Source organism: Paroedura picta, chromosome 12, assembly GCF_049243985.1.
Source record: "Paroedura picta isolate Pp20150507F chromosome 12, Ppicta_v3.0, whole genome shotgun sequence".
Lineage (NCBI taxonomy): Eukaryota > Metazoa > Chordata > Lepidosauria > Squamata > Gekkonidae > Paroedura > Paroedura picta.
This window is the reverse complement of record NC_135380.1, coordinates 51,554,075-51,579,730: the sequence shown is the minus strand read 5'-3', so window position 1 is coordinate 51,579,730 and position 25,656 is coordinate 51,554,075. Positions and strand designations below refer to the sequence as shown.

Sequence of the window (25,656 nt, the reverse complement as noted above, 5' to 3'; positions counted from 1 at the left end):
CCCCCTTCCTGTGAGGGAGGCGGGCCGAGAGAGCTCTGGCAGAACGGCTGGGTGAGACGCAGAAGGCCATTGGCGACCCCCAGGGCCCCGCCCCCAGCCCCGCCCCCGGCCGGGCCACGCGCGGCCTACGAGTCCCAGGGTGCCCCGCGCGAGGGGGCGGGGCCAGGCCGGGGGGGGGCGATGGCGGTGCCGGGGTCGGGGCGCGCGCGGCGGCTGGTGAGCGTGGAGTTCCCGGGCGTGGTGCGGGACGCCGAGAGGATGCTGCGGACGCTGGGCGGCGAGGGGGGGGTCTCGCGGGTGAGGACGGGGAAGGGGGGGAGGGGGGGAGGGGGGGGAGGGGGGGAGGGGGGGAGGGAGACCCCGCCCCAGACCCCGCCCCAGACCCCGCCCCCCCTTCCCGCTGGGCTCCGGGGCTGCTGATGCACACGTGCGGCCTGGTCTGGGGTGTGGGGGGGGGGGTCGCTCCGGGTCCAGTGGCCAGAGCAGGGCTGGTCCAGCCGCGGCCCTCCAGATGGCCATGGACTACAAGGCCCATTTGCGCGCTGGCAGGGGCTCACGGGCCCTGTAGTCCACGGCCACCTGGAGGGCCGCAGTCGGACTGCCCCGAGTTGCCCAGGCGCCTCCCCTTCCCCGCAGCTCTCCTGGCTCTGGATCACCTAAAGAAAGGGTCTGCCCCGGCCTAGAGACGCTTCACAGTTGCTGGGTCGGTTTTGGTCCCAGCATGAAGCCGTCCGGCTTGCAAGGTCCAGCTGGCTGCAGGTGGAAGGTTTGGGAACCTCAGAAGCCTGGAAATCCTGTCGTGCTTTAAGACAGGGGTAGTCCACCTGTGGTCCTCCAGATGTCCATGGACTACAATCCCCATGAGCCCCTGCCAGCAAACGCTGGAGGACCACAGGTGGACTACCCCTGCTTTAAGACGTTACTGCATAATAAAGGCCCATTTCTTAACCTCTTAACTAAAACTCCCTTTGACTCTGGGAAGCTTGTTGGCTTTTAAGACCAGCACATTTGCCCGCCATAAACCTTATTTCTCATGTTTCCCCACTTGCGCGTAGAGGGAAGAGTGGTGGGGCTCCCGCTTGCTTGCTTGTCTTTGAAGGACCCCTCCCCTCCCCTCCCACAGACTTGCCTGGGAAGCTGTTGCCTTTCCGGATCAGGGGGAGAAGGGATACCTCCTAGGTGTGTTTGGAGCGGTTTTTTACCAGGATGAATTCCTTTGGTGTAAAGCCTTAAGTCCTGTTTCCTGTACCCGCACAATGAGGAATTGTGCTTAGACAGCGTTGGGAGGGTTGCATTTGTGCAGGCTTTAAAAAATGCACCCAGCAGAATAGCAATGAGAAGCTACAGACTATGTATAATATTATTATTGATGATGACATGGTGACATTTCTCAGCCGCCCCTCCCCGTAGGCCTGGGGTGGCTTACAATGTCATTATATAACAAAATATATCACCTTCATTAAAACATAAATATTAATCAAATTACCAGAAGTTGTTTAAAAATCTAATGTCCAATGAGGGGGGGGAGCGCTGCGTTGGTCTGGCAGTTTGGCATCTCAGGTTGTTCCTCTACGGCTTCTCTGTAGGGAGTCCAGTTTTCTGGCCGATCTGTCGATGGGCCTCAACTGTAGGCCTGATGGACCAATTCAGAATAATGCGCTTGAAAGAGTCTATTTCATCTGTCTCGAACCGTTTTACTGCTTTTATACATTCTCAGGGAGTTCACAACGGTATGTTCTCAGGCACTTCCCTTCAAATTGTCCTGTGTGGGAGGTGGAGGTCAGGGCGTGTGGCAGACTGGATCCAGCCGTCGTTACTGATGGGTAGTGAACTTTCCCTTCAGGTCTATGCTGACCCTAGCAGAAGGCTGGAGCTCCACTTCCGCCCCAAGGACCCCTACTGCCACCCTGTGTGTGCCAACCGCTTCCCCACTTCATCCATGTTGCTGAAAGTGAAAAGGACCACAAGGAGGAAGCGGACGGAAGAGGGGGCATCTGAGGAAGACGTCCAGTTTGAAGTAGAGATTCTGGGGATTGTCACCACAGTCTATAAGTTTCAAGGTAGTCAGTATGATTTGACCTGTCTGCTGCATGCGGACCATACAAAGACATGGAGGTGCTTATCTAATGATATCTAATAACGGTGGGGATAAGGTGGATGGAAGTCTTCTTCCCCTTTTAGATTGATTTTTTCCCTTTAAAAATTATGGTTTTACGTATCATTTTGGATCAGTATACCTAGCGGTTGGAAAGAAGAGCGAGAAGGGGGGGGGGAATGCCTCCCCTTCCCTGATTGATTGCACTTCCGAACCAAGGTTCTGCAGAATTTGGGGTCAGGGAGTCACCCATTTTTAGAAGTTCAAAGGGGAGGAGGAGTGTCTCTTACCAGGACGAAAATTAGAGATGTAAAAATTGATGCTGTTAAAATTAGCAGTTAAGTATTTTTATTTAGAAAGAATATTTTAAATCAAATTTATATCAGAATTAAAAAATTGTCACTGTATTAAAAAAAATGGATAGATCATGTATGAGGCAAGGCAGAGTATTTTAAGTTGAGATTTTATCAGAATTTAAATAATTGCTATTGACTAGAAAAATGTGAATAGAAAATGTAACTATACTGTAATGTAAGTTTTATTACGAGCTGCATCTTTATTTCTTCTTTTTCAAAAACCACAAGGGAAAAAAAAGTGAAGCTGCATTATGCCCAGTCAGACTTTAGGCTTCCCAGTCCAGTATATTCTCCACTGGAGATCAGCGTTCTCTGGAATTTTGGGATCAGGCCTTCCTCAACCATGATGCCTAAATTCTGCCCTAAAACAGAATTTGCTATGTGATGAAAGCTTATTGAAATTCAGGCTCCTTTCTGGAGCTGACTGAGGCTGCAGGATCCAATTTCTATCAGTGCCTTTCTGAACTTTCTTTACTGTTGAGAAACCTCTGAAACAGTCTTCAGACTTCATGGAACCCAATGTTTAACAAATTTTAAAAAAGATATTGAAAATGAATGACTTCTACCCATCCAGGGCTATGAAGAAACCCTGAGGTTTCACTTGTGAAAGTCTGGCCTAATCTGCCAGTGCTTACCTCTCTGCAGTTCTAAATAACAGTCACTTCTGTTTTGCTGGACAGCCAGGGCACGGGGGTGCAGAGGCAGCCTAGGATGAGGATGAGGAGAGCTTGGGGGCCTAGAGAGGAAGGCAGCAGTGGGGGGGGGGGCTGGGTAAGGGCAATGAAGGCACAGAAGTCTGAAGGAGAAGAGTGGAACAGGTAGCAGAGGCCCTTTACCTCTGCCCATCCCCTTGCTGGAAGAAGCACATAGCAAAAGCTGGGTAAAGTCAGCAGGGAACGTGGGAGGGAAGCTGGGCCTGGAAACCAATTGCCCTCTCAGCTGCAAGTAGATCTGGGACCCAGCGTGGCGCAGTGGTTACAATGCTGCACTGGCATTTAGGAGACATGGGTTCAAATCCCCGCTCTGCCACAGAAGCTCTCTGGATGACCTCATGAGCCAGCCGTACATGCTCGGGCCAACCAACAGGCAGGGTGAGGACCAAATGAAGACTAAGAAGAAGAGCTGGTGTTTTATCCCCCGTTTTTCACCACAAACTCCTTTCCTCTTCTCTCCCCACAACAGACATCCTTGTGAGGTAGGTGAAGCTGAGAGAGCTCTGAGAGAGCTGCAACCAGCCCAAGATCACCCAACTGGCTGCAAGTAGTGGAGGAGGGGGGAATCAAGCTTGGTTCTCCAGATTTGAATCTGCCACTCTTTAACCGTTAAGCCATCTTGGCTCTCCACGCTGGAGAGAGTTTTAAGCAACTTGGGAGCAAAATATGAAAAAAGGTGTAAGCCCATGGAAGAAAAACGTTGAGGATGAATGCAGTCAATGAATAAATGTCATCTTCTTGGTCACATTGCATTACACATTCGCATCTCTTGCTGGGGCATCTTGGTAGTGTTCAGTGCTCAGCTGCATCGTCTAATCTTGTGCAATCCTCAATTTGTAGCACCCCCTAGTGGTGCAGCTCTTGTGTCCCCTTCTCTCCATTGTGCCGCGAAAGGGAGCCTGTCCATCTTGGGGTGGATTCTCATCCTCCTGTCTCTTCCCCCGTGCAGGCATGTCCGATTTCCAGTATTTGGCCATGCACTCTGGTCCTGAGGGCAAGCACACCTCCATGTATGACAAAGTGCTGATGCTCAAGCCGGAGAAGGAGGAATTCTTCATGAACGACCTGCCGCTCTACATTCCTCCGCCCATTTTCTCACGCTTGGACACGCCTGGGGATTACCACTACCGGCCGGAGACACAGCATAGGTCAGTGGCTCTCCTGAAATGGGAGCAAAGTACCAAAGCAACTCTATGCTTTGGACCAGGCTTTTTTTTGACCGTGGAGGAACCCCCGAGATATTTTCCAGGCTTTGCAGAACCCCAGTTGGGGTGACCAGCCCCCTCAGAGAATGCGCGAAGCGGCTGATCAACTGATCGATCGTTTACAATTTCCAGTGTGGGGAAAGGGACGAGGCCTGTAAAGTAGCAGGAGAAGAGGGCTCCAGTGATGTCTCCTGATGTCAGTGGCCGTCTGAACTTCTGGGAAAGGCTGTGGAACTCCTGGGTGGGAACTCCCTGCTGTGGACAGTAGCCTTCCATGTTCAACACTGAGCATTTATGTTTGGGCCTTGCTCAGTGGGCTTTGTTTTGGCTGCTGTGTGAACTCGAGCCATTTACAGTCTGCAGCTACAGAGTTGAGGCTAACAGGTGTGAGTTTCTGTTTGTTGAGGAGCAATTAACACTGGAGGGACACAAACTGATTGAAGTGTAGATAAAGCTTTATTCTGGAATTAACACGTTTGACAATAAAGTAGGAACAGAGGTAGGTTCTCTCTCTGCCATTTGCAGAGAGAGAGAGAGAGAGTGTTTGTGGAACTTCCGTGCCTGACCTGGATGGCCCAGGCCAGCCCGATCCTATCAGATCTTGGAAGCTAAGTGGGGTTGGCCCTGGCTAGCATTGGAAGGGCAACCTCCAAGGAATATCAGGGACATGATGCAGGGGCAGGCAATGTATTTATGTTTATTATTTTATTTATTTGTTAGATAGATTTATTCCTCACTGCTCTTGGCAAGCCGACCTGCGTCAGGTTACATAAAAAGATAAAACCCCACATAAAAGTTAACACCATCTACACAACCTGTTACAAAATAGAATCTGGCGGTGAAAAATGAGCCCCACCTCCTCACCCTATTTTCCAGCAGCCCCCACCTGGTGCCTCCGGGGAGGGTCCGGGGATGCCATCAATCTGAGAGCGGTTTGACCTTGAGGGGCCGTGGCAAACCTTCTCCAAACGTGCCAGGCAGTCTTCGGAATCTCCTGGCTATGTTGCACACCTGCCATCTGATGGTAAATAAAATAGATATAATGTGGAATTCCCAAGAAGAGGCAGGATATTCCCCCAAGACCAGCCACCTGGAGTCAGACATGGAGAGAAAGGGCTACCCATGCTGTCCACAGAATCATAGCATCATAGAGTTGGAAGGGACCTCCTGGGCCATCTAGTCCAACCCCCTGCACTATGCAGGACACTCACAACCCTATTGCTCCTCCACTGTCACTTGCCACCCCCTTGAGCCTTCACAGAATCAGCCTCTCCGTCAGATGGCTCTCCAGCCTCTGTTTAAAAATCTCCAAAGATGGAAAACCCACCACCTCCCGAGGAAGCCTGTTCCACTGAGAAACCGCTCTAACTTCTTCCGGATGTTTAGATGGAATTTCTTTTGCATTAATTTCAACCTATTGGTTCTGTTCCGTCTCTCCGGGGCAAGAGAGAACAACTCTGCTCCATCCTCTCTATGGCACCCTTTTAAATACTTAAATACTCCTCTATAATAGTCATCGTTGTGCCCTGCAAGGTCTCTGTCTCCTTTTCTTTGTACACCACACATTGGTGCTTTAGGGGTGCCTGTACTGACTGCTGTCTACCACTGACCCGGGCAGCACCTGAGGGTGAGGGAGCTCCAGGATTTGGCTGTCCTGCTCTGCTGCCAGGAGAAACCAAGCAGGCAAGCCAGCCAGCGAGGGAGGGAAGGGAATATGCAGATGAGCTTATGAGGTGGAAAGGTTTTGTACAGTGTGGCTGGTTTGCCTATATTACTATAAATATGGTGTAATCCTCCCCTTCCTGGGTTGGGCATTCTTGCCCCACGTAGACATTAATGCAACCTTTCTCAACCTTTTTCTGATAGAGACGGGCTTTGATAGACGCTAGATGTGGCACCATCATGCAGCCTGTGGTTGGGAAGCAGAGCTGTGTCCACACCCACTCAGGACCCCTTCTCTCCCCACTCCCTCCAGTCCCATCATTGGCCATTTTTTGGGGGGAGGGGGTCAGCATGACAGTCACTAGATTAAAATATTAGTTACCTCCCACCCATTGGGGAAACCCCTGCAGGGCCATCAAGAAACCCTGTCTGAGAGAGGCTGCATTCACCCTTCCTCACAGTTCTGTGTGGCTGGAGGACTGGTCTGTCTGAGCAAGGCTTGACTGGGACTGAGTGGGAGAAGGGGCTGCCGTGAACAGCAGTTATGCAACTAAGGGCTTTTTCTGGTTTTGTTGCTTAAGGCATTGTCCTCACCCCTTTGCTCCCGTGGAGGTCAGAGCTAACGATCCCAAGACCTGCTTGGGTACTTTGCAAGATTTAAGGGTGTTTGGTATGTTTCTCCCCCCCCCCTCTACTAAATGAGCGTGTCTTGATCTCTCTGCAAGTACCTTGTTTGTGTTTTGAGGCGGGCTTTAGTTTTAATTGGTAAAGTTAATTGGGATGTGCCTGGAAGGTGCTGCCAAGTTCAGCCAGCTTATGATAACCCTGCTGGTTTTCCAGGCAGGAGACATTCAGAGGTGCTTTGCCCTTGCCGACCTGCGTAGTGACCCCGGATTTCCTGGGGCGTCTCCCATCCAAGGGAGGGCTGGGCTCGCTTAGCTTCTGAGATTCGGCTAGTCTGGGCCACCCAGGTGTGGGCTTTTGGTGGGGGAGGCATTTAAAAAAGTTATCAAGGCAGCCTGCGTGTATGCATAATGGGGGCATTCTTCCTCTTCCCCCCACCAAAAAGCAAGTTCCACTTGAGCCGGCAATGTGTGTAGATTGTGCGTTGATATCCTCAAAGTGGGGTGTGGGGGGGGGGGAGTTGAAATAACGGCTTCATTTCATAGCAGCTCAGCAAGTGAGAAAGTCGGCGTGGAGAACACCAACGATGGACTATGGTCAAGCCAGCCAAGTTTGTCTCTCCTTCAGCACAGATTTTAAGAGGGAGTCCAGAGCCTTCTATTTCCCATGCAGTGACCTGCATGTTCTCTCTAAGTTGGCTGGAAGGCGTGCTCTTCGAGTGCCTGTCGCAACTGTTTTGAAATCTTTAGGCGTTTCAGAGCACACTCTGCTTTTGAATCCAGCCCTAACTCCTCTTTGTTTTGTGTGCACAACTGGAGGGACCCGAGGCGTGGAGGGAAATATGTACTCCTCTTCAAGGTGTATGACCCTATCTGGCCTGCAGCTGCTTCTGTCCCACCATACAAACCCTGGGGTGGGGATAGAGGCTGGTCTCTGGCTCAAAGTGTTATCTCTGGGCTGGCATTGACGCACAGCATAGTCTTGGTTGCTTTTCCTTTAGTCAAGGTAACATCTGTAACGTCTCCCAGAGCAGCACCTTTGATTTCTCTCACCATTGGCCTTCCTTTGAGCTGGAAAAGGAGGTAAATATCACCCAGCTGCCCTCCAGGTGGTCCGCTCCTCTATGTGTGCTTGACCACCTCTTCTGTTTTCTAGGGGATTCTGCATTTGATCTTGGAAAGCAACTTTTTCCCCTGGGAAATTTCATGCATTCCGGCGTGCTTCGTGGCTAGATCTCATCCCACAGGCTCAGGAAGGAGAACAAAATAGAAATCGTTAGCCGTGTTGGTCTGAAGTAGCACAATAAAATCAGAGTCAAGTAGCATTTTTAAGACCAACAAAGATGTATTCAAGGCGTGAGCTTTCAAGTGCAAGCACCCTTCGTCAAACCATGATCTCCTTACATGACAGGGAATATATAGCAAAAATCAGTTCTGTTACATCTGTGTCACAACCAGACACAGCCAATGATAATCCTTTGTCAAAACAGCCAATGAATCCCCTAGAATTCAGTGTACTTTACAAAGAGAAACCAAAATGCTGTTATCAGAGATCAAAGGCTATCACCTCCCCATATGTTGCTTGCTCCATCCCACTGTGAGACATTCCCCCCAGGGAATTGCTGGTCACTTCCCAAGGCCAGGGAGTCACTCAAAATTCCATTGCAATGCCATATCTTACAGTCACATTATCACAAATAAAATACACAGTGAGGAATATGGATACACGAGTTGAACAAGGTTAGCATGAATAGTGAGATAAAAAGCCTTTGTCCCTGTTGAGTCCTGGGTATGTCATAGTATTGAGTTCTGTAATAACATTCACATAATCCCAATTAAAATAAATTGTGAGGAATGTGGGTACACAAGTTACATAAGGTTAGCATGCATAGTGAAATAAAAAACCTGTGTCCTTGTTGAGTCCAGGGTATGTCAAAGTACTGTGTTGTAATAACTTGCATTTCTGCAATCTCCCTTTCTAGCCTGTTCTTGAAACAGTCTCCTGATGTAACAGAATTGATCTTTGCTATATATTCCCTGTCATGTAAGAAGATCATAGCCTGACAAAGAGTGCTTGAACTCGAAAGCTCGCCCTGAATACATCTTTGTTGGTCTTAAAGGTGCTGCTGGACTCTGACAGAAATGAGTAAAAGCAGGTCAGTCCAGCAGGGCCTGTCAAGTGAGCGGCCACTCACTAGCGCAGGAAGCCCAGCTCAGCAGCCTTCTGGAGCTGCCTGGGGTCTTGCAACTGCCCGTAGCCCACTTTAAGATTACAGCAGTCCTATCCCGCTCCGTGCATGAACCACTCTGTAGGGGAGGAAATTGGAGGAAACATTGGCTGAGGTTCCCATCTTGATCTCTTGGATATCTTTGGGGCCAGGGATCCTGAGCAGGTTTTAAGGGCTGTTTCTGGGGATCTGTAGTCTTAAAGTGGGCAATGGGCAGCGCAAGATTCTGCCTGGCTCCAGATGGTTGCTGAGCGGGGCTTCCTGTGCTGCTGAATGGCTGCTCACCTGCACACCTGAGAGCAGCCTTTCTCAGCTTTCTCACTATTAAGAACCCCCTGAAACATCCTTCAGGCTTCAAGAAACACCAGAAGTGGAACGATCGAGCAGAATAGGGCTGGGAAGTGTAGCTGTGTACGCGGCAGCCGGGGCCCCTTCCCTTCCCTTCCCTTCCCTTCCCTTCCCTTCCCTTCCCTTCCCTTCCCTTCCCTTCCCTTCCCTTCCCTTCCCTTCCCTTCCCTTCCCTTCCCTTCCCTTCCCTTCCCTTCCCTTCCCTTCCCTTCCCTTCCCTTCCCTTCCCTTCCCTTCCCACCCCCTCCAGGCCCGTCATTGGCCACTTTGGAAGGGGAGGTGGGTCGACATGAACATATGTGGTCATATTTATTTATTTACTTTTATTTTATTTTTCAATTTATATACCACCACTTCCCGAATGGTCTCACGGCAGTTCACACAATAAAATATCACACAGTAAATGTTTAATAAGTTTAAAAATGTATTAAAAATGAATTTACTCCCACCCATTCAAGAAACCTCTCTGGGGCTGTCAAGAAACCCCAGGGCTTCAGGAAACCCTGGCTGAGAAAGCCTGGCTTACAGGGAGCACAGGCCAGGGCAGAACTGGATTATTCTTGACCCAACTGCTGCTGAATGGTACACATCTAGTCCTGAAACATGCAAGGCAAACTTCCCCTGGTGTCTTCCTACCCCTGCCAGAGTCAGTTACCTGGGGAACTGGGGGTGGGGGGGCCAATCTGTGAAGAAATGTGCAACATGACAACATCCATAGATGCTCCTAAATGCTGCAGGAAGAAGGGAGAAGTCCAGAAGCAGTCTTGCATTGAGTATTGCAATGAAATCTTCCTCTCTTCCTGGCTTCACTTTGAGTTCCAAATATTTGCATCAATTGTCTTGCAATATTTTTTTTAAAAAAATGATGCCCTGGCTTTGCAAAAATGTCTCCACTACCCTTCAGGGTTTAACAAAGAGGCTGAATGGATGTGAGAAGAATAGCTGAGCGTTAAAGCATAGAACAGTTATCCGAAGGGCAACTTTCCTGTTCATTGTCGTCGTCTGCTGCTACTAATATTATTAGATTTGTTATTAGATTTATTGGGCGTCCCTCCCTAAGACAGGCTCTGGGCAGCTAACGTCAGTACATGGGAGGAAAGAAACCATTTTGTAGGTACAGTTTGTTAAAACTAAAAAGCACAGACCCTGAAGTCCACGATATTGCAAAAAACGGCTAGTTCTGAAATAAAAGTGGCTTTGCCATCTTCTCCCCTCTGCCTTGGTCCTCAGGGAAGGATATCATAACCCCCCCGTGTTGAGTGAGAACCTGATAGGACTCAGCCGGGCCCGTCGCCCCCACAACGCCGTCTTTGTCACCTTTGAGGATGAAGAGATCCCTTCCAAACCTCTCGATGCAGCCGAGCAGACCTGGAAGAAAGTTTGCAGCAATGCTGTCGATCGCAAAGCAGAAGAAGAACTGAGAAAAGTAGGCTGGCCCCCAAGGGTGCTTTTCATGTTCTTTATCCCCGTGTAGTTTTGGGATGTTGGTCTTTGGAAACACCATCTGAGGTACGACTCCTTGGAGAGCTTGGGTTGCCGGCAACTCTGTTGTGAAAAGTCTGAGAGCCAGTGTGGGGTCCTGGTTAAGAGCGGCAGACTCTGATCTGGAGAACCGGCTAGGTTCCCCACTCTCCCTCCGTAGCCAGCTAGCTGGGTAACCTTGGGCCAATCACAGTTCTTCTAGAGCTGTTCTTGCAGAACAGTTCACTTAGAGCTCTCTTAGCCCCACATGCCTCTTAGAGTATCTATTCTGTTGTTGGGAGAGGAAAGGGGAGGTATTTGTAAGCTGCTTTGGGACTCCTTCGGGTAGTAAAATGTGGGGTATAAAACACCAGATTTTTTTATGGTTAGCAGCCCTTTGTTGTGCTGCTGTGTAATGGAAAGAAAGAGTAGAGGAAACATCAAGGCATAGCGTGCCCCTGCCCTGCAAGGGTTCTTGACTTCCCTGCTGTTGCCACCGTGAAACACAGTTTGTGCACTTCCTTTATGGGCTGTCTTTCTCCTTCCTGTTGTGCCAAGTTGGAGGGCTTTTTCAGAATATCCATAATTGCGGTATATATATTTGGTTAAGGGTTAAGTGGGTGGGGAGTGGTATACATAATTGGTTAAAGGCTAAGTGGGCGGAGAGTGGGCGAGGCCGAAATATTGGTTGGAAATATTCCTGGAGGTTTGGAGGTGGGACTTAGGGCAGGGGAACATTTCGGTGTCTGTGGCCTAATTTACACAAGGGAAATGACGCAGAACTGGGAGGAATCTTCCCCCTAAGAAGAGTCTCCAGTCTGGTTTCCCCTTCACATATCTGAGGACATAGCTCTGGAAAGCTCATCTGTAACCACTATGCCACAGTTCCCAAAGGTCAGTCCTTTCCCATACTCAATGAACATTCCAAACCACAGGTTAGTGACACCCATGCCCTCATTTGCCACCACGCCACCACAACCTCCCACACAACAGAAACATTCAACCCCATGTCCTTACAGACTGGACAACTTCTCCCTCTTCCCACCGCCAAGCTCTAGCGCCCATTGTACTCCTAGTTCTGCATTGCATTATAGCAGGAGTGGCCAAACTGGCTCTCTAGATGTCCATGGACTACAATTCCCAGGAGTTATTGATAGTAGGGGCTTGTGGGAATTGTAGTCCATGGACATCACGAGAGCCACAGTTTGGCCACCCCTGCATTATAACAAACTGCTTGTTCATCTGAATTCCAGGTGCTTGTTAGAACTCAGAGGGCAGCTCCTTTCCCTCTCCAGTCTGGTTAAAGTGGCATCTCAGTGTGGTGGTTATTGTGGACGGTTTGCACGGATTGGGGAAGATCCTGCTTTCTGAGTCTGCCCTCTCATGCGTTCTTGTATTTCATTTTAGCTCTTTGATGTCCGCCCTATCTGGTCCCGCAATGCTGTGAAGGCCAATATTAGCGTTCATCCCGACAAGCTGAAGTTTCTCCTGCCCTACTTGGCGTACTACATGGTGAGTTGCGATTTGAAGCAATGTTGAAGAAGAATTGGATTTAAACGCCCTTAGACCAGAGCAATAATAAAACTCAAAATAGAAAAAAACAGAATAAAACTAGTGGGGGGAGACAATCTCTTATCCATGAAGCTAGAATAAAATTGGACACTCCCAATATACAAATTTCACAGAAGAGTCACCCTGCCACGAGGCAACAAATTTTACAGGCGGTGGCACAAAACTTATAGGTGGTGGCTATAACAGCTGACAATTCATGACCTTCAGTAACCCCATAAGAGCATTACGCTCCACCACTGCCAACTGGCTGGTGATCCCGGGCCCCAAACAAGCACGTCGGTCCTCAACGAGAGCTAGTTTGGTGTAGTGGTTAGGAGTGCGGACTTCTAATCTGGCATGCCAGGTTCGATTCTGCGTTCCCCCACATGCAACCAGCTGGGTGACCTTGGATTTGCCACGGCACTGATAAAACTGTTCTGACCGAGCAGAAATCTCAGGGCTCTCTCAGCCTCACCCCCACCCCACAGGGTGTCTGTTGTAGGGAGAGGAATGGGAAGTCGCTTTGAGCCTCCTTTGGGTGGGGAAAAGCGGCATATAAGAACCAACTCCTCCTCTTCTTCTTCTTCTTCTTCTTCTCCTCCTCCTCCTCCTCCTCCTTCTTCTTCTTCGAGGGCCAGAGCTTTTTCCATCCTACCCCCCCCCCAACCTGGTGGAATGAGCTCCCTGAAGAACTCCCACAGTTCTGCAGGGCCTCCAAAAGGGACCGACCACAGGTCCCCCCACCTCGGACATCCCCTCCATGGCCTGAAGCAGCCTGACCTCTCTAGGGAGTTTAGCTTGTTATGTTGTTATTGTTGGGACCACTGAAGTTGTTGTTTAGAACCTCTGTTGGGTTGTCATTGCTGTATATTGACTATGTTGTATGTTGACTCGTTCCATGTATCCCCTATGATGTTGTATGTAAACCACCCTGAGCCATATGGAAGAGCGGTATAGAAATCAAATCAAATTAAAATTTTTTAAAAATAATGAAATCTTTTTCCCAGCATGAGAACGGCCAGGGAACCTTCTTAACACAGGAGTCCTTCATTTTAAACAGATATCATTGTAAAAAGAACAGCGCAGTACGACATGTTCTGTGGTTCCAAGTTGTCTAGATCCACACAGGCAGGATCTCTCAGAGAGAGGGATATTTTGGCAACGGCCTTTGAGAAGGGCCGTTGAGGAGGCCAGTGCAGAACATCCGGCGAGCATCCCCGCTCTTCCAAGGCTCTTCAGCTCTCCAGTTAGGAGAGATTCTGCCGGTGCTGGGTTTTGTCATAGTGGTGGTTCATTTTTTTAAAAAATTCTTGTGAGAGTCCGACTATCGCAGGGTATGCAGAACACATACCTGCTGTGGGGCTCCATGATCCAGGCCGCCTTCCTCTCTGACACACATAGACACTGACACACACACACACACTCTTTCTCTGTCTGTCTCTCTCTCCTCTCCCACCTACCTGTCCTTCCTGGTCCCTCTCCCACAACTCCCCCCACGCCTTTCCCCCACAGCTTGCCTCTCCCGCCTACCCCTCCTTCCTTATCCACACACACAGCCCCCCCTCCCACAAATCCACGCCCCCATCCATGCCCTCCCCACACGTCCCTGTTGCATCAGGAGTTCAGGAGTTCTGTGGCCCTCTGCCGGCCATCGCAGCATCTCCCCGCTTCCCAGGACTGCTCCGTTCTCCGGAGAGTGGGACAGGACTAGGGGGCCAGGCACTGCCACGGCGGAGTTTCTCCGGCCTGCGCCGCTCTCTGGAGGACAGGACAGACCTGGGAGGCCGGGCCTCCTCGGTGGCACCTAGCACTCTCAGCATTGAGTTGAAGGCGGAGTGTCTCAATATTCCTCAGTCGGGGATTGTTTCATATCCGAATATGTTTAGAGAAGGGACATAAAAATGCATGCACATGACTTTTGTATTGTTGTTTCTATGCTAGCACCATTCACTGGTGGTGGATGCACTCATTTCTTAATCAGTTGCATACTAAGCTGTCTCCACAATGCATTTAAAGGATCTGGTCTTTAAATTACAAAACCCTGAAGACTAAAAAATGAGTCCTAGAGCCAAAGAAAATTTGTCTGTCTGCAATCCTGGAATGATACTGGCCTACCATGCAACACACTTGTGGGATCTTCTGCAAGTGTATGTTGGAGCACTTTAGAGTCTGTATAAATGCCGGATGTCGTTGTTAACTGGACTATCTATTGTGTTAGCAGCTGTGAGTGAAATGAGAGTAGTTGAAAGGCATCTTTGTTTTGGTGTTGAATATTCAGGTTTTTTGAGTTGCCTCTCTTGGCAAGCTCTTTCACATTGAATTAGAAATCAGCTCCCCTTCACTTCCTTGTAACGGCATGTTACGTGTGCTCCTTTAGTTAACAGGACCCTGGAGAAGCCTGTGGGTTCGCTTTGGTTATGATCCCAGAAAACATCCAGAAGCAAAGATCTACCAGGTTCTGGATTTCAGAATTCGATGTGGAATGAAATATGGTAAATATGGGGGGGGGGTGGAAGGGGACGGGGCAGGTGGGCCCACCCCCCCCGGGGCAGCTCCCGGCGAGGGGCTGAGGTGGACAGCGGAGGCCACCACCGTAGGGGAGAGGGAAGCCGTTGGGGAGGGCAGGGATGACAGTGAGGCTCAGGCGCGGAACGTTGGATTCCTGGTGGTGGCAGGGCATGTGACGTGGTCTGCGGCGATGGTGGGTGGAAGGGCGGGAGGAGGGCAGGGCAGCAAGGAGGGGGGACGCGGGTGGAGGGAGCAGCGGCTGGAATCCTGGGGTGATCCCCGGAGGAAGGTGGGCCCCTGTCGGCGTGTGGGGAGGTGTGTTGAGGGAGCCCCGGGGGCTCAGGGAAGGACAGGAACCAGCAGCCAATAGGCTGCTCCACTTGATGGGCCTTTTTGAAGAATAATTGGTTTTTAAACCCCACTTTTCACTGCCCAAAGGAGGCTCAAAGGGGCTTCCAATTGACTTCCCTTCCTCTCCCCATATCAGGCCCTCTGTGAGGGTGGGAAGGCTGAGAGAGCCCTGAGACTACTGAAGAAGAAGAGTTGGTTCTTATATGCCGCTTTTCCCTACCCGAAGGAGTCTCAAAGCGGCTTCCATTCGCCTTCCCTTTCCTCTCCCCACCACAGACACCCTGTGAGGTGGGTGAGGCTGAGAGAGCCCTGAGATTACTGAAGAAGAAGAAGAAGAGTTGGTTCTTATATGCCACTTTTCTCTTCCCAAAGGAGGCTCGAAGTGGCTTCTAGTCGCCTTCCCTTCCTCTCCCCACCACAGACACCCTGTGAGGTAGATGGGGTTCTGAGAGCCCTGACAGACCCTGGAGGGCCACTGCTGGTCAGAGAAGACAACCCTGACACTGACGGTCTGAGGCCCTGGGCCAGAGTCCTCACCTTCCCCCTGCCAGATGCCTGCCGTTTTTCATACAGTCAGGGGAAAGGTGCACGTTCTGCATCCATCTTGCCCCCCGTCTGCACTCAGCTGTCCCACTTCTGGTTTTTTCTTTTTTCTGGAGGAGGGGCATTAGTCCAACACTCTTCCCCACACCATAGTGGAAAAAACACTCCTAGTTATTACTAGTAGTATGATTAGCATTATTATTATTAAGTAGTAATCAAGCCCGCTGTAATAAAAATACAGCGGGCGCTAGGCGCGCGGCTGCCGGGGGCTCCCTTGCCGGCGGCCTGACGCATCGGAGGCACTTTGCGCCTCCCGATGCGTCAAGCCGCCGGTAAGGGAGCAACTGCGAGCCGCACTCGGCACGGCTCGCAGTTGCTTCCTTGTCAGCAGGGCAGGAATCGGCCGGGCCAATCGGCAGGCGCAAATGGTCTGTCCGGAGGAAGGGGCCAATTGGCACCCTTCCTCATCCCGGACAGAGCCCGCTCTAACTCCTCCCACTAAGCCCTTACGGCTTTATTTAGTCTGCGGCGCCCGTGGCGCCGCGGGCTGTGTTAAGATAATCAAATCTATAGACCGCTGCTCCTGGACCCGTCATCTCATCGTGGATTGACAAGAAATATACGTTAAGAATACAACAGTCTTAAAACAGCTAAAAACAATCCCCCCCCTTCTTCTGCAGTCCCATTTCTCAGGGTTGGTGCTTAGAGGAGGGGGCCCAGGGTCCTCCTTGCTGCTGCTGCAGATGGGAGCTGCCCGTTTAAATTCTGAGATTTAACTTCCCTTCTTTTTCAGCAAAGCTGCCAAAGAGCCGTTCAGGCCTCTTCCCACCAAAAGTGCTTCCGCACCTGGCAAATCGCTGATCCCCAGAGAGGCTTCTCTCACGGGTTGATTTGGGATGTTTCTCATTTGGAGTTTGTTTGTTTGTTTTGGGGGTTTTACCACCCAAATGCATAGCCCTAGTGAAAACCCACTTAGTAGATGCTTTTTGGCCTACTTCAGCGATCAGTGACAGAGAGCGGAGTTGGGATAAGTGGTCTTCTGCATCCGTGGTTTGTCCAGCACACCCTCATGCCCTGGAAGGTTCTTGGGGGGAAAACCTACAGGAAAATTGTCATAATTGCACACAAGAAAAATGCCCACTGGGGCAATTTTTCTTGTGGCCATTTTTCTTGTGCTCATACATGACAATGGTATGTTTTTCCTGTGGGCTTTTTTCTGGTCACTGCCTAGAAGGGCTGGCAAGCCAAAGAACCTTTCCTTTACGCCAGCTGCATTCTCACATCCTCCTATCTGCGCTCCAGTGGTTTCTGTCCTTGAGAGCAGTCCTCCCTTTGGGAAGGGGGGGGGATTGAGAGTGCTTTTGACTGGATCAGATCTGAAAGTGGTTGTTCTTTGTAGCGTCCCCCCCCTGCCACCTTCTGTGCTTTGCAGTTTTTAGTATAAACAAGGCTGGTTAGCTATAGGGATGTGCAGGAGACATTCCTTTCTCCAGCCCTGATGGGGTTTTTGATGCCTGGAAATACCACATCATTGCCTAACAAAGGCCATTGAGGGCATTTATTTCCTAAATCTGTAGCTCTACTTCTTGGGAGTTCTTTGGAGGGGGTGTGTCAACCCCCCCCCCAACCCCGTGTGTGTATATTTAAATTCTTGTCCAAATCTGGGGCCATTTTCTGGTTTGTGGCACTATCTGTCTGGTCTGTGCATGGCCCCGATCTTCAGATTTAAGTCTCCACAGGTCTGGCCATGCTGAGAATCAGAGAGATTGATGATGCTGATGCTGCCCTTGCCTGATGGAAATGGACTCTAGCTCATAAAAGCTTATGCAGGAATAAATTGGGTGAGCCTTTAGTGTGCCACAGGGCTGCCTGTAGTTGGCTTCCGAGTTTGAAACCAAATCTGCACAGGCTGGTCTCACAACCTTAGCCTAGCCTCTGAGCATCAACAAAGGATCAACTTCAACTCCCCCTCACTCCCCGCAGCAGATTTTATCCCAGTTACTTGTGGAGTGAAGAGTCAAACAAATCCTTTGTAGAAGGCAGCAGTGTTCAAACACTGTGTCATTGTGTCAAACATTGTTCCATATTCCTGTCTGGTTAGGGACTCTCTCTGGTCCACGTGCCACCCTTGTGCTGCGGTGGCCAAACTGTGGCTCTCCAGGTGGCCATGGACCATACTAGAATGGAAGTCCGTGGCCATCTGGAGAGCCTCTTATTGCTCCTACTCCTAAATGCTTCCTGAACGCTGCTTGAATCCCACTCTTGCGATTGTGCCCTTTGGCTTTGGAGCCCTCACTGGTGAGGCCGCAAAACGGCGTCTCCTGCAGGCGCTCTTCCAGATCCCCTCTCGCTTCACCAAAATGTGCCTTCCCCGTAGGCTATGCGCCGAACGACATGCCAGTGAAGGCCAAGCGCAGCACCTACAACTACAGCCTGCCCATCACGGTGAAGAAGCCAGGTACGCCCTGCGAGCACAAGGGAGGGGGGGAGGGGGGGTGGATTGCTGTGTGCTCTTGGGGGAAATGTGAATACTGAGCCCTGCTAGTTTTGTCAGGGGGTTAAGCCAAAACAATTGAAATAGCCAATTAAAATATTTGTTGCCTCTTGTGCAGATCCGTGAAATTGAAAACATCAGGGGTCTGAATATCAGACGGTCCAATTTACAAGCGTTCCTTGAGGATCAGTGCCTCTTATGAAACACCTCTTGACCCTACAGCCTTCCTCAGTGATCAGAAATACAATAGATGAACAGAACACACACTCAGAGAGTATTATACAGTTCGCGCAACCAGGTGGCGTTCTCCCTGAGGCTGCGTGGTTAGGCAAAGAATTTTTTTAATGTAACAGGCCATGCAGCCTGTCCTCACATCTTCAGTCTGGTATGGAATGTCCAGTGCCTCTGGATGTTTGTAACATCAGCCAGTAGATAGTGCAGGCATCTGTTCCACTTAATATTTTTGGTAAGGCCTTGGAGGAGGAGCGTGTCTCATGGCTTAAGTGCCACTCTATTCTGGAGGTGACCGTCGCATGGATCACTAGGTGGTCAGGAGACAGGACGCTAGTAACCGAGCCTGGTGAAGATGGAAAGATGCCTGGCCCACTACCTTTTTGACCTGAGCCTCCAAAGCTAGTGAGGCATCTAAGGTCACTCCCAAATTCCTGGCTTGGGACGCGATGACCAGTTGCGTCCCGGCCAAGGAGGGCAGGTGCGCTTCCTGAGCTGCCCCCCTCCCACCAAACCCCAGGATCTCCGTCTTGCCACGGCTTCCAAACATCTGGCAAATGGATCCCGGAGGGAGTCCGGGCGGCCGTCCATCAGGAGATACAGCTGGGTGTCATCCGCATACTGATGACAACCCACGCTCCTCACCAGCTGGGGCAGAGGGCGCATAAAGAGGGCATAGGGGAGAGCACCGAGTCCTGAGGGACTCCACAAGGACTCCATATGTGAGTAATTGCAAAATAAATTGTAACTGATGATTATTACATTGTAGTATTAGTTTAGAACAAAAGAAATTCCAGTTTTCTTGCAAATTGCTTTTTTTCTCTAAACAGAAAACCAAACCCCAGTGTTGCCCCCCCCCCCCAATCTCTTCCACATGTCCAGAAGTGTCACATTTCCAGATTAGTGGGAAAGCTGTCCTTCGGGGGAAATTTGCCATCCCAGCCTTGCCTGTTGCTGTGTATTCAGGAAGCTGGCAATGCTGGGGAACACCTTATGAACCCAGGATTGTCCTTCCCAAATGCAAACGAAAAGAGAGGGGGGAGATGTGGACTTGCATGGTGTTCTTGATGTCCTAACACCATTTTGGGCTGTTCTCCTGCCTTTTCCAGCCAGTCACACAGTTGGCATCCAAGACCTGAAGCAAGGGTTGAGCACACCTGGGACACCCAGCCCGAGAAAGCTAGCTTTCAACAAGTACAAACTGAAGGTCAGTCTTGTTTACCATGTGCTGACCTTGCTTTCACTCGCTCCGGTCCTGGAATAATAGAATAATAGAGTGGGAAGGGACCTCATGGGTCATCTAGTCCAACCCCCTACACTATGCAGGACACTCACATCCCAATCTACTGTAACCTGCCATCCCCTTGAGCCTTCACAGAATCAGCCTCTCCGTTAGATGGCTATCTAGCCTCTGTTTAAAAATCTCCAAAGATAGAGAACCCACCACCTCCCGAGGAAGCCTGTTCTACTGAGAAACCGCTCAAACTGTCATGATCTTCTTCTGGAGGTTTAGACGGAATTTTTTTTGAATTAATTTCATCCCATTTGTTCTGGTCCAGCCTTCTGGTGCCTGAGAGAACAACTTTGCTCCATCCTCTATATCGGTGGTCCCCAACCACCGGGCCACGGCAGGGCCTCCGCAGGGCCGTGCATGCATGTTTGCGCCATGCGTGGCCGCAAATGCGCATGCACAGCACTCCCACTGCTCTATATGGCAGCCTTTTAAATACTTGAAGATGGTTATCAGATCCCCTCTCAGTCGTCTCCCCCAACCTTTCTTCATATGTCTTGGTCTCCAAACCCCTCATCATCTTTGTTGCCCTCCTCTGGACACGCTCCAGTTTGTCAACATCCCTCTTCAACTGGGGTGCCCAAAACTGAACACAGGACTCCAAGTGAGGCAGAACCAGAGCAGAGCAAAGTGGTACCATCACCTCCCATGATCTGGACACGATACTCCATTTGATACAGCCCAAAATCCCATTTGCCTCTTTAGCCACTGAGTCACACTGCTGTATGGTCTACTAAGACTCCTAGATCCTGTTCGCACATGCTACTGCCAAGACAAGTCTCCCCCACCTTATATTGGTGTCTATGGTTTTTCCTACCTAAATACAGAACTTTACATTTGTCCCTATTGAACTTCATTTTATTCAGTTTAGCCTATCAAGATCATCCTGTATTCTGATTCTGTCTTTGACTGTGTTTGTCTACAAGTTTAATAAGTATCCCCTCTAATGCCTCATCCAAATCATTTATAAATATGTTGAACAACACAGGCCCCAGGACAGATCCTTGGGGAACTCCACGTCACTCTTTTCCAAGAAGATGCTGAACCATTAACAAGTACCCTCTGGGTTCGATTTGTCAACCAGTTATTGATCCACCTGACAGAATTAGGAGGAAATTCCAGCTCCAGACAGTTGATGTCTTTTTCCAACTTGGCTTTTGAGTTAGATTAGCCTTTCTCAACTTCTTTACCATTGAGAAACCCCAGAAGTGGCGCAATCATGTAGAATGATGTTGGGAAGCAGAGCTGTGAACAGCCACCTGGTGCCCCTCCCCATCCCACCCCCTCCAGGCCTATCGTTGCCCCTTTTGGGAGGGGTCAACATGACCCTGTATGGTCATATCACCCATTAAATGTTTAACAACAACAATTAACTACCGTATTTGCCGGTGTATAAGACGACTGGGCGTATAAGACGACCCCCCAACATTTCCACTCAAAATATAGAGTTTGTTACATTACATTACGGTACTATGTCTATCCCAACTGAAGTGCACCCGGCGTATAGGATGACCCCCCCCCACTTGGAGGCATGTTTTTCAGGGGGGGGAAGTAGTCTTATATGCCAGCAAATACTGTAAGTCCCACCCATTTGGGAAACTGTTCCAGGGCCCTCATTGAGAAAGCCTGAGATAGATTCAAAGTGGGTCACCATGTTGGTCTGATGTAGCAGAACAGAGTTTGATTCTTGTGGCACCTTGAAGACCAACAAACTTTATTCAAGGCGCAAGCTTTCCTGGGCAGACGGCATCTGTAAGCAGGGAGTGGGTCATGGATTAGCTGTGCATGTTCTCTGAGGCCCCTCCTCTTCCCACCTCCTTCAGGCCCATCATTGGCAATGGGGGGGGGGTCAACAGGGCCATATATGGTCACATCACCCAATAAATGTCTAACAAAATAAAATATATATATATAAATTAATTAACTCCCACTTATTTGAGAAACCCTTCCAGAGCCCTCAAGAAACCACAGGGCTTCAGGAAACTGGTTGAGAAAGCCTGAACTGAGTTTATCAGGTCATCATTCGTTTGGGTTCAACTCTGGGCGGGAAACATAGTGATGGAAACAAAAATGTCAAGATTGGAGATTAATGAACAGATACTTTAAAGTGGTCTTATAGAAGGGAAGAGTCATAGGCTCCCTTCCTTTGGCCACTGAAACCAGGGCAGACGAGAAGCAGGTGATGCGGAAAGGCAGACGCCCAGGGTCGGAGGTTAATGTATGCAGAGTGCAGTTAGGCCAGTAAGTGGCTGTAGTGTGGCTAGCTGGCGCAAGCAAAGAGCCTAGCGAGGAAGCCACCGGGAACTTGCCTCTTCTCCCAACTGACAGAGCTTTTTGGGCGAAGCAGAGGCCAAGGGCCGAAGCATCATAAACAGCTTGCAGATTTGCAGCCTGTTCAGGTGTGTGTGTGAAGGAGGACCTAAAGGGGCATGGAAATGCGTGGCAAAGGGGTTTGGGGAGGAAGATTAGCAGCCAAGAAGGTCTCCCAGCTTGGGTTCTTCAGAAAGGATGGGCTACCACAGGGGAACAGGAAGGACATGATGATGGACAAGTCCTGGTCCCGCTCTCCACCCCCCCCCCCATGCCAAGGCAGTGGAGCCTCTGGGGCAAAGCACCACCTGGGCATCCTCGGCCCCCACACTGGGATGTTGTGTTTGCCTTTGAGGGCTTTTCCAGCATTAAGCAACAACGCCAGTCATCGTAACCCTCCCGCCCCGCCTAGAGGTGGGGTTAGGTGGGGTAATAGCCTGCCATGTTTCTCACTTCTTATTGTGATTTATAGTCTGAGTTTTGGGTCCTTTTAATGGGGGGATTAAGGGGTTTTTATGGGACATCTGTAACCCGCCATGAGCCGGGTCCGGGAGTGGTGGGGAATAAATGTGGTAGTAATAGTTGTAGTAGTAATATGTCCCAGGACTGCTGTCTTATTTTGCTGCCGCACACTAACCAGGCTTCCCCTTCCTGGAACCCCTGCAACTGTTTTTCTCCCCCCTCCCCCCCCAGGATTCGATTTACATCTTCCGAGAAGGGTCCTTGCCTCCCTATCGCCAGATGTTCTACCAGCTCTGCGACTTGAACGTGGAATGGTACGTTGGGCCGTTTGGGCCCTCGGAATCTGCTCTGCTGACACAGGCCACTGGGGCCCCCTGTGAAAACTGGCTACGAGGGAGGCGGGGGAGGAGTTCAGCAGAACCACAGAAGTGGGAATAGTTAGGGGAGTCTGCAGTGGGGACGGGGGGATTTGGGCATTGATTGCTGGCTCCCCTTAAGGGACCTGGACAAGTTTTAGTGTTTTGTGGGTGCTGGTTACCCATTGCCAGATCAAAGATGGGAGGAGAACTGCTGGGGGGGCGGGTGATGGAATGAGGAGGGGGTAAGAAGCTGGCATTTTATTTGGTTCCTTATTGTTTATACTTGTACACCACCTTCCCTAACCCTTCAGGGCAGTTTGCATCACTTGAGTACAATATTAAAACACAAGTTAAAGTATCACATAACATTGAGGCTAAAGGATCTTTAAATTTAAAATTTCAGTCAGTTAAAAAGCCGCTGCCTCTTTGTAAACTTCCTTGGGGTGGGGGTGCTAATCGGGGCTTACAGGGCTTAGTTTGCGCGAGGTTGTTTCTGGCTCCACCCGCAGGCCTGGTGGAATGGCTGCCTCTTGCAGGGCTGGTGGGGCTGCTTGTGGTCCTGCAGGGCCCTGATCTCAATTGGCAGAGCATTCCAACAGGCCAGCAGTGGAAGGGTTGCTTCCGTCAACCATAGGTCCTCTGGGCCAGCTCAGTTTCACGGGCCCTGTGGAGTTGCAATAAGCTCCTCAGGGTCTGGGTCTCTGCTGGCAGGCTGCTGGAGCTGGAGTGGCCCTGACTCTGGGTATCAAAAGGCGGCGGGCTTGTTTCAGGCCAGGGTCCACCCGGAGGTTCATGGCTTAAGCGCATAAAGCATGTTCAAGAGCGGGGTTGGCCTTGCGGATTGCCATCCTGAGCGCAGTGCGGTTCTCTTTGCCTGGGTGGGCCTAAGCCTGAGGTCCCCTTCATCTTCTTCAGCTTGCAGAAGATCATCCGCAGGAACGACGGCACAGAGGCGGTGTGCACCGAGCGGGACGGATGGTGCCTTCCCAAGACCAGTGACGACCTGCGGGATACCATGTCCCTCATGATAAAGCAGATCATCCGCTCCAAGAGGCCGGGTAAGGGGCCTGCCGCCTGCCTGCCCTCGCACCCTCTCCATAGCTGCAGCCCTCGCCCCAGAGAGAGGCCTCCCTCTGTCCCCTTCGACCCCCTCGAAAGTAGCTGAGGAGGGCTTGCTTCTCGCTCTGGCCTTTCCCACAGGGCTGGGTCTTCTGCCCCCTCCTGCTGCCCGCAAGTGCTCCTTTCTGGGGCTCTGAAGACCTCTTCTGCCTGCAGGGGCTGAATAAGCCAGACCCCAGCCATTCTTGCCTGGAATAGTCCTTGGACTTCCCCCACCCCCAGATTGGTAGGGGAGGAAATGGCAGACTGGTATGGTACCCAGCATGGCTGAGCTGTGCCTGCTTGGGCAGCGCTTCGCTCTGTTCTGATTCCATAACAAAAGCAGCCCAACAGTGTGTAATTCTTTCCCATCACCACTTAGAGCAGAGGTCTCCCGGGGGGGGGGCAGGGGGGCTGCAGACACTTCCTGGCGCCCGCCAGGGGTCTGCAGAACCTGGGTGGGGCTGTTGCCCAGCAAAGCCACTCAGGAGCCATTGGAAGCATTGATGGCCCGTGCGGAGTCTTTAAAATGTGGCGTTGGCAGAAGTGCTCTTCCCTGCGTGACTGAAGGTCGGGGGCGGCAAGCGTTCTGTGGCCGGCCCCACCTCCTGCCTCAGAATTCCCTTTGTGCCCGCCTCAGAATTCCATAGTCGGCAGTGGGCTCAGGAAGGCCGGGGACCCTGCGTTAGAGAAGCCTGCCAGAGCCCTGACAGGTTGTCATTTGGGGTCCCTTGAGGACTGAGTGAGCGGGCCCCAGTAGCTCTCGCCCGGCCTGCACCTGGGGCCTCCCCCACTCAGGGTTCCATCCTTCCCTCCTGATATGTTTCAGCTCTCTTCACGACGGCGTCAAGCGCGGAAGAAGGCAAAGAGCAGCTGACCTTTGAGTCTGGGGAGGAGGAAGAAGAGGAGGAGGAGGAAGAAGAGGAGGAGGAGGAGGAAGAAGAGGAGGAGGAGGAGGAGGAAGAAGAAGAATTCAAGCCCTCAGATGGGAGTGAGAATGAAATGGAAACAGAAATTCTGGACTATGTGTGACTCTCCTGGAACTGCTGTGGCTGGGAAGGGCCTCGGCTTTACTCCTTCCGGTGATTTGCCAGCGGGCCGCTTGAGCGGCAGAGCTGATCTGACAGGTGCCAGTCTGCCTCTTGCCATTCCAGGCTCTGTCGATGATCAATCCTGACATGTGCTGCTGGGACTTTTGTCCTCAGCTTAATTGGCCAGCGTGGCGTCAGTGGCATCTGTCCACCAGCCAGGGCATCCTTGGGCCCCGCTTGCTCGTTCTCGGGTTTCTTGGCAAGGGCGTGTCGCCTGCTGCAGCCTGCTTCCTTCCGGGGGCTCAGGTCATTCGTTGCCAGCGCTGACTCCTGCAGGTGTGCTCCAAAGCGGCTGCTGTGCCAGTCCCCCGAACGCCCGCCCTCTGGATGCTGGCAAGGGAAACCAGCGTGGTGGCCCTCTTGGGGCGCAGGCTGCAGGGACAGGGCTGAGTTTAAAAGTGGGGGAGGCGGTGGCTTTGCTTAGCACAGGCTCCAGATCGCCCGCGTGACTCCCCTGCCTTTCGAAACCAGCTGGGCTCTCTAAAACCGCTCTCGTCTTGATGCTGTTTTTTCCTTGCAAAAACCCTTTGTTTCGTGTCTCCCAAAACATTTTGCTGAATGACAGTTTTAAATACATTTTTGGGGGTATACATGTGTTTTTGAAGTGTTTTGTCTGATGTCTTTGGCTGCAGCTTCTAGGAGGCAATTAAAACGTGGACAAGGAATTTTAACTCAA

At 50.9% G+C, this 25,656-nt stretch overlaps 1 protein-coding gene across 4 annotated transcripts; it reads left to right on the top strand.

Annotated features, from left to right (window-relative positions):
* Positions 1–20: 20 nt before the first annotated feature.
* Positions 21–25,651, top strand: GTF3C5 (general transcription factor IIIC subunit 5). Of its 4 annotated transcripts, none has more exons than XM_077305892.1 (11): positions 21–51; positions 1,844–2,060; positions 4,114–4,312; positions 10,461–10,656; positions 12,099–12,203; positions 14,620–14,734; positions 18,022–18,102; positions 19,479–19,576; positions 22,664–22,746; positions 23,707–23,849; positions 24,719–25,651. In XM_077305892.1, exons 2-11 carry the CDS (start codon positions 1,940–1,942, stop codon positions 24,919–24,921), a joined length of 1,344 nt encoding a protein of 447 aa, XP_077162007.1. In that variant the 5' UTR covers positions 21–51; positions 1,844–1,939; the 3' UTR covers positions 24,922–25,651. The 4 variants fall into 4 exon arrangements, with proteins under 4 accessions (XP_077162007.1, XP_077162003.1, XP_077162004.1 ...); XM_077305888.1 differs by lacking the exon at positions 21–51 and adding an exon at positions 150–297; XM_077305889.1 differs by lacking the exon at positions 21–51 and adding an exon at positions 166–216.
* Positions 25,652–25,656: the final 5 nt, after the last annotated feature.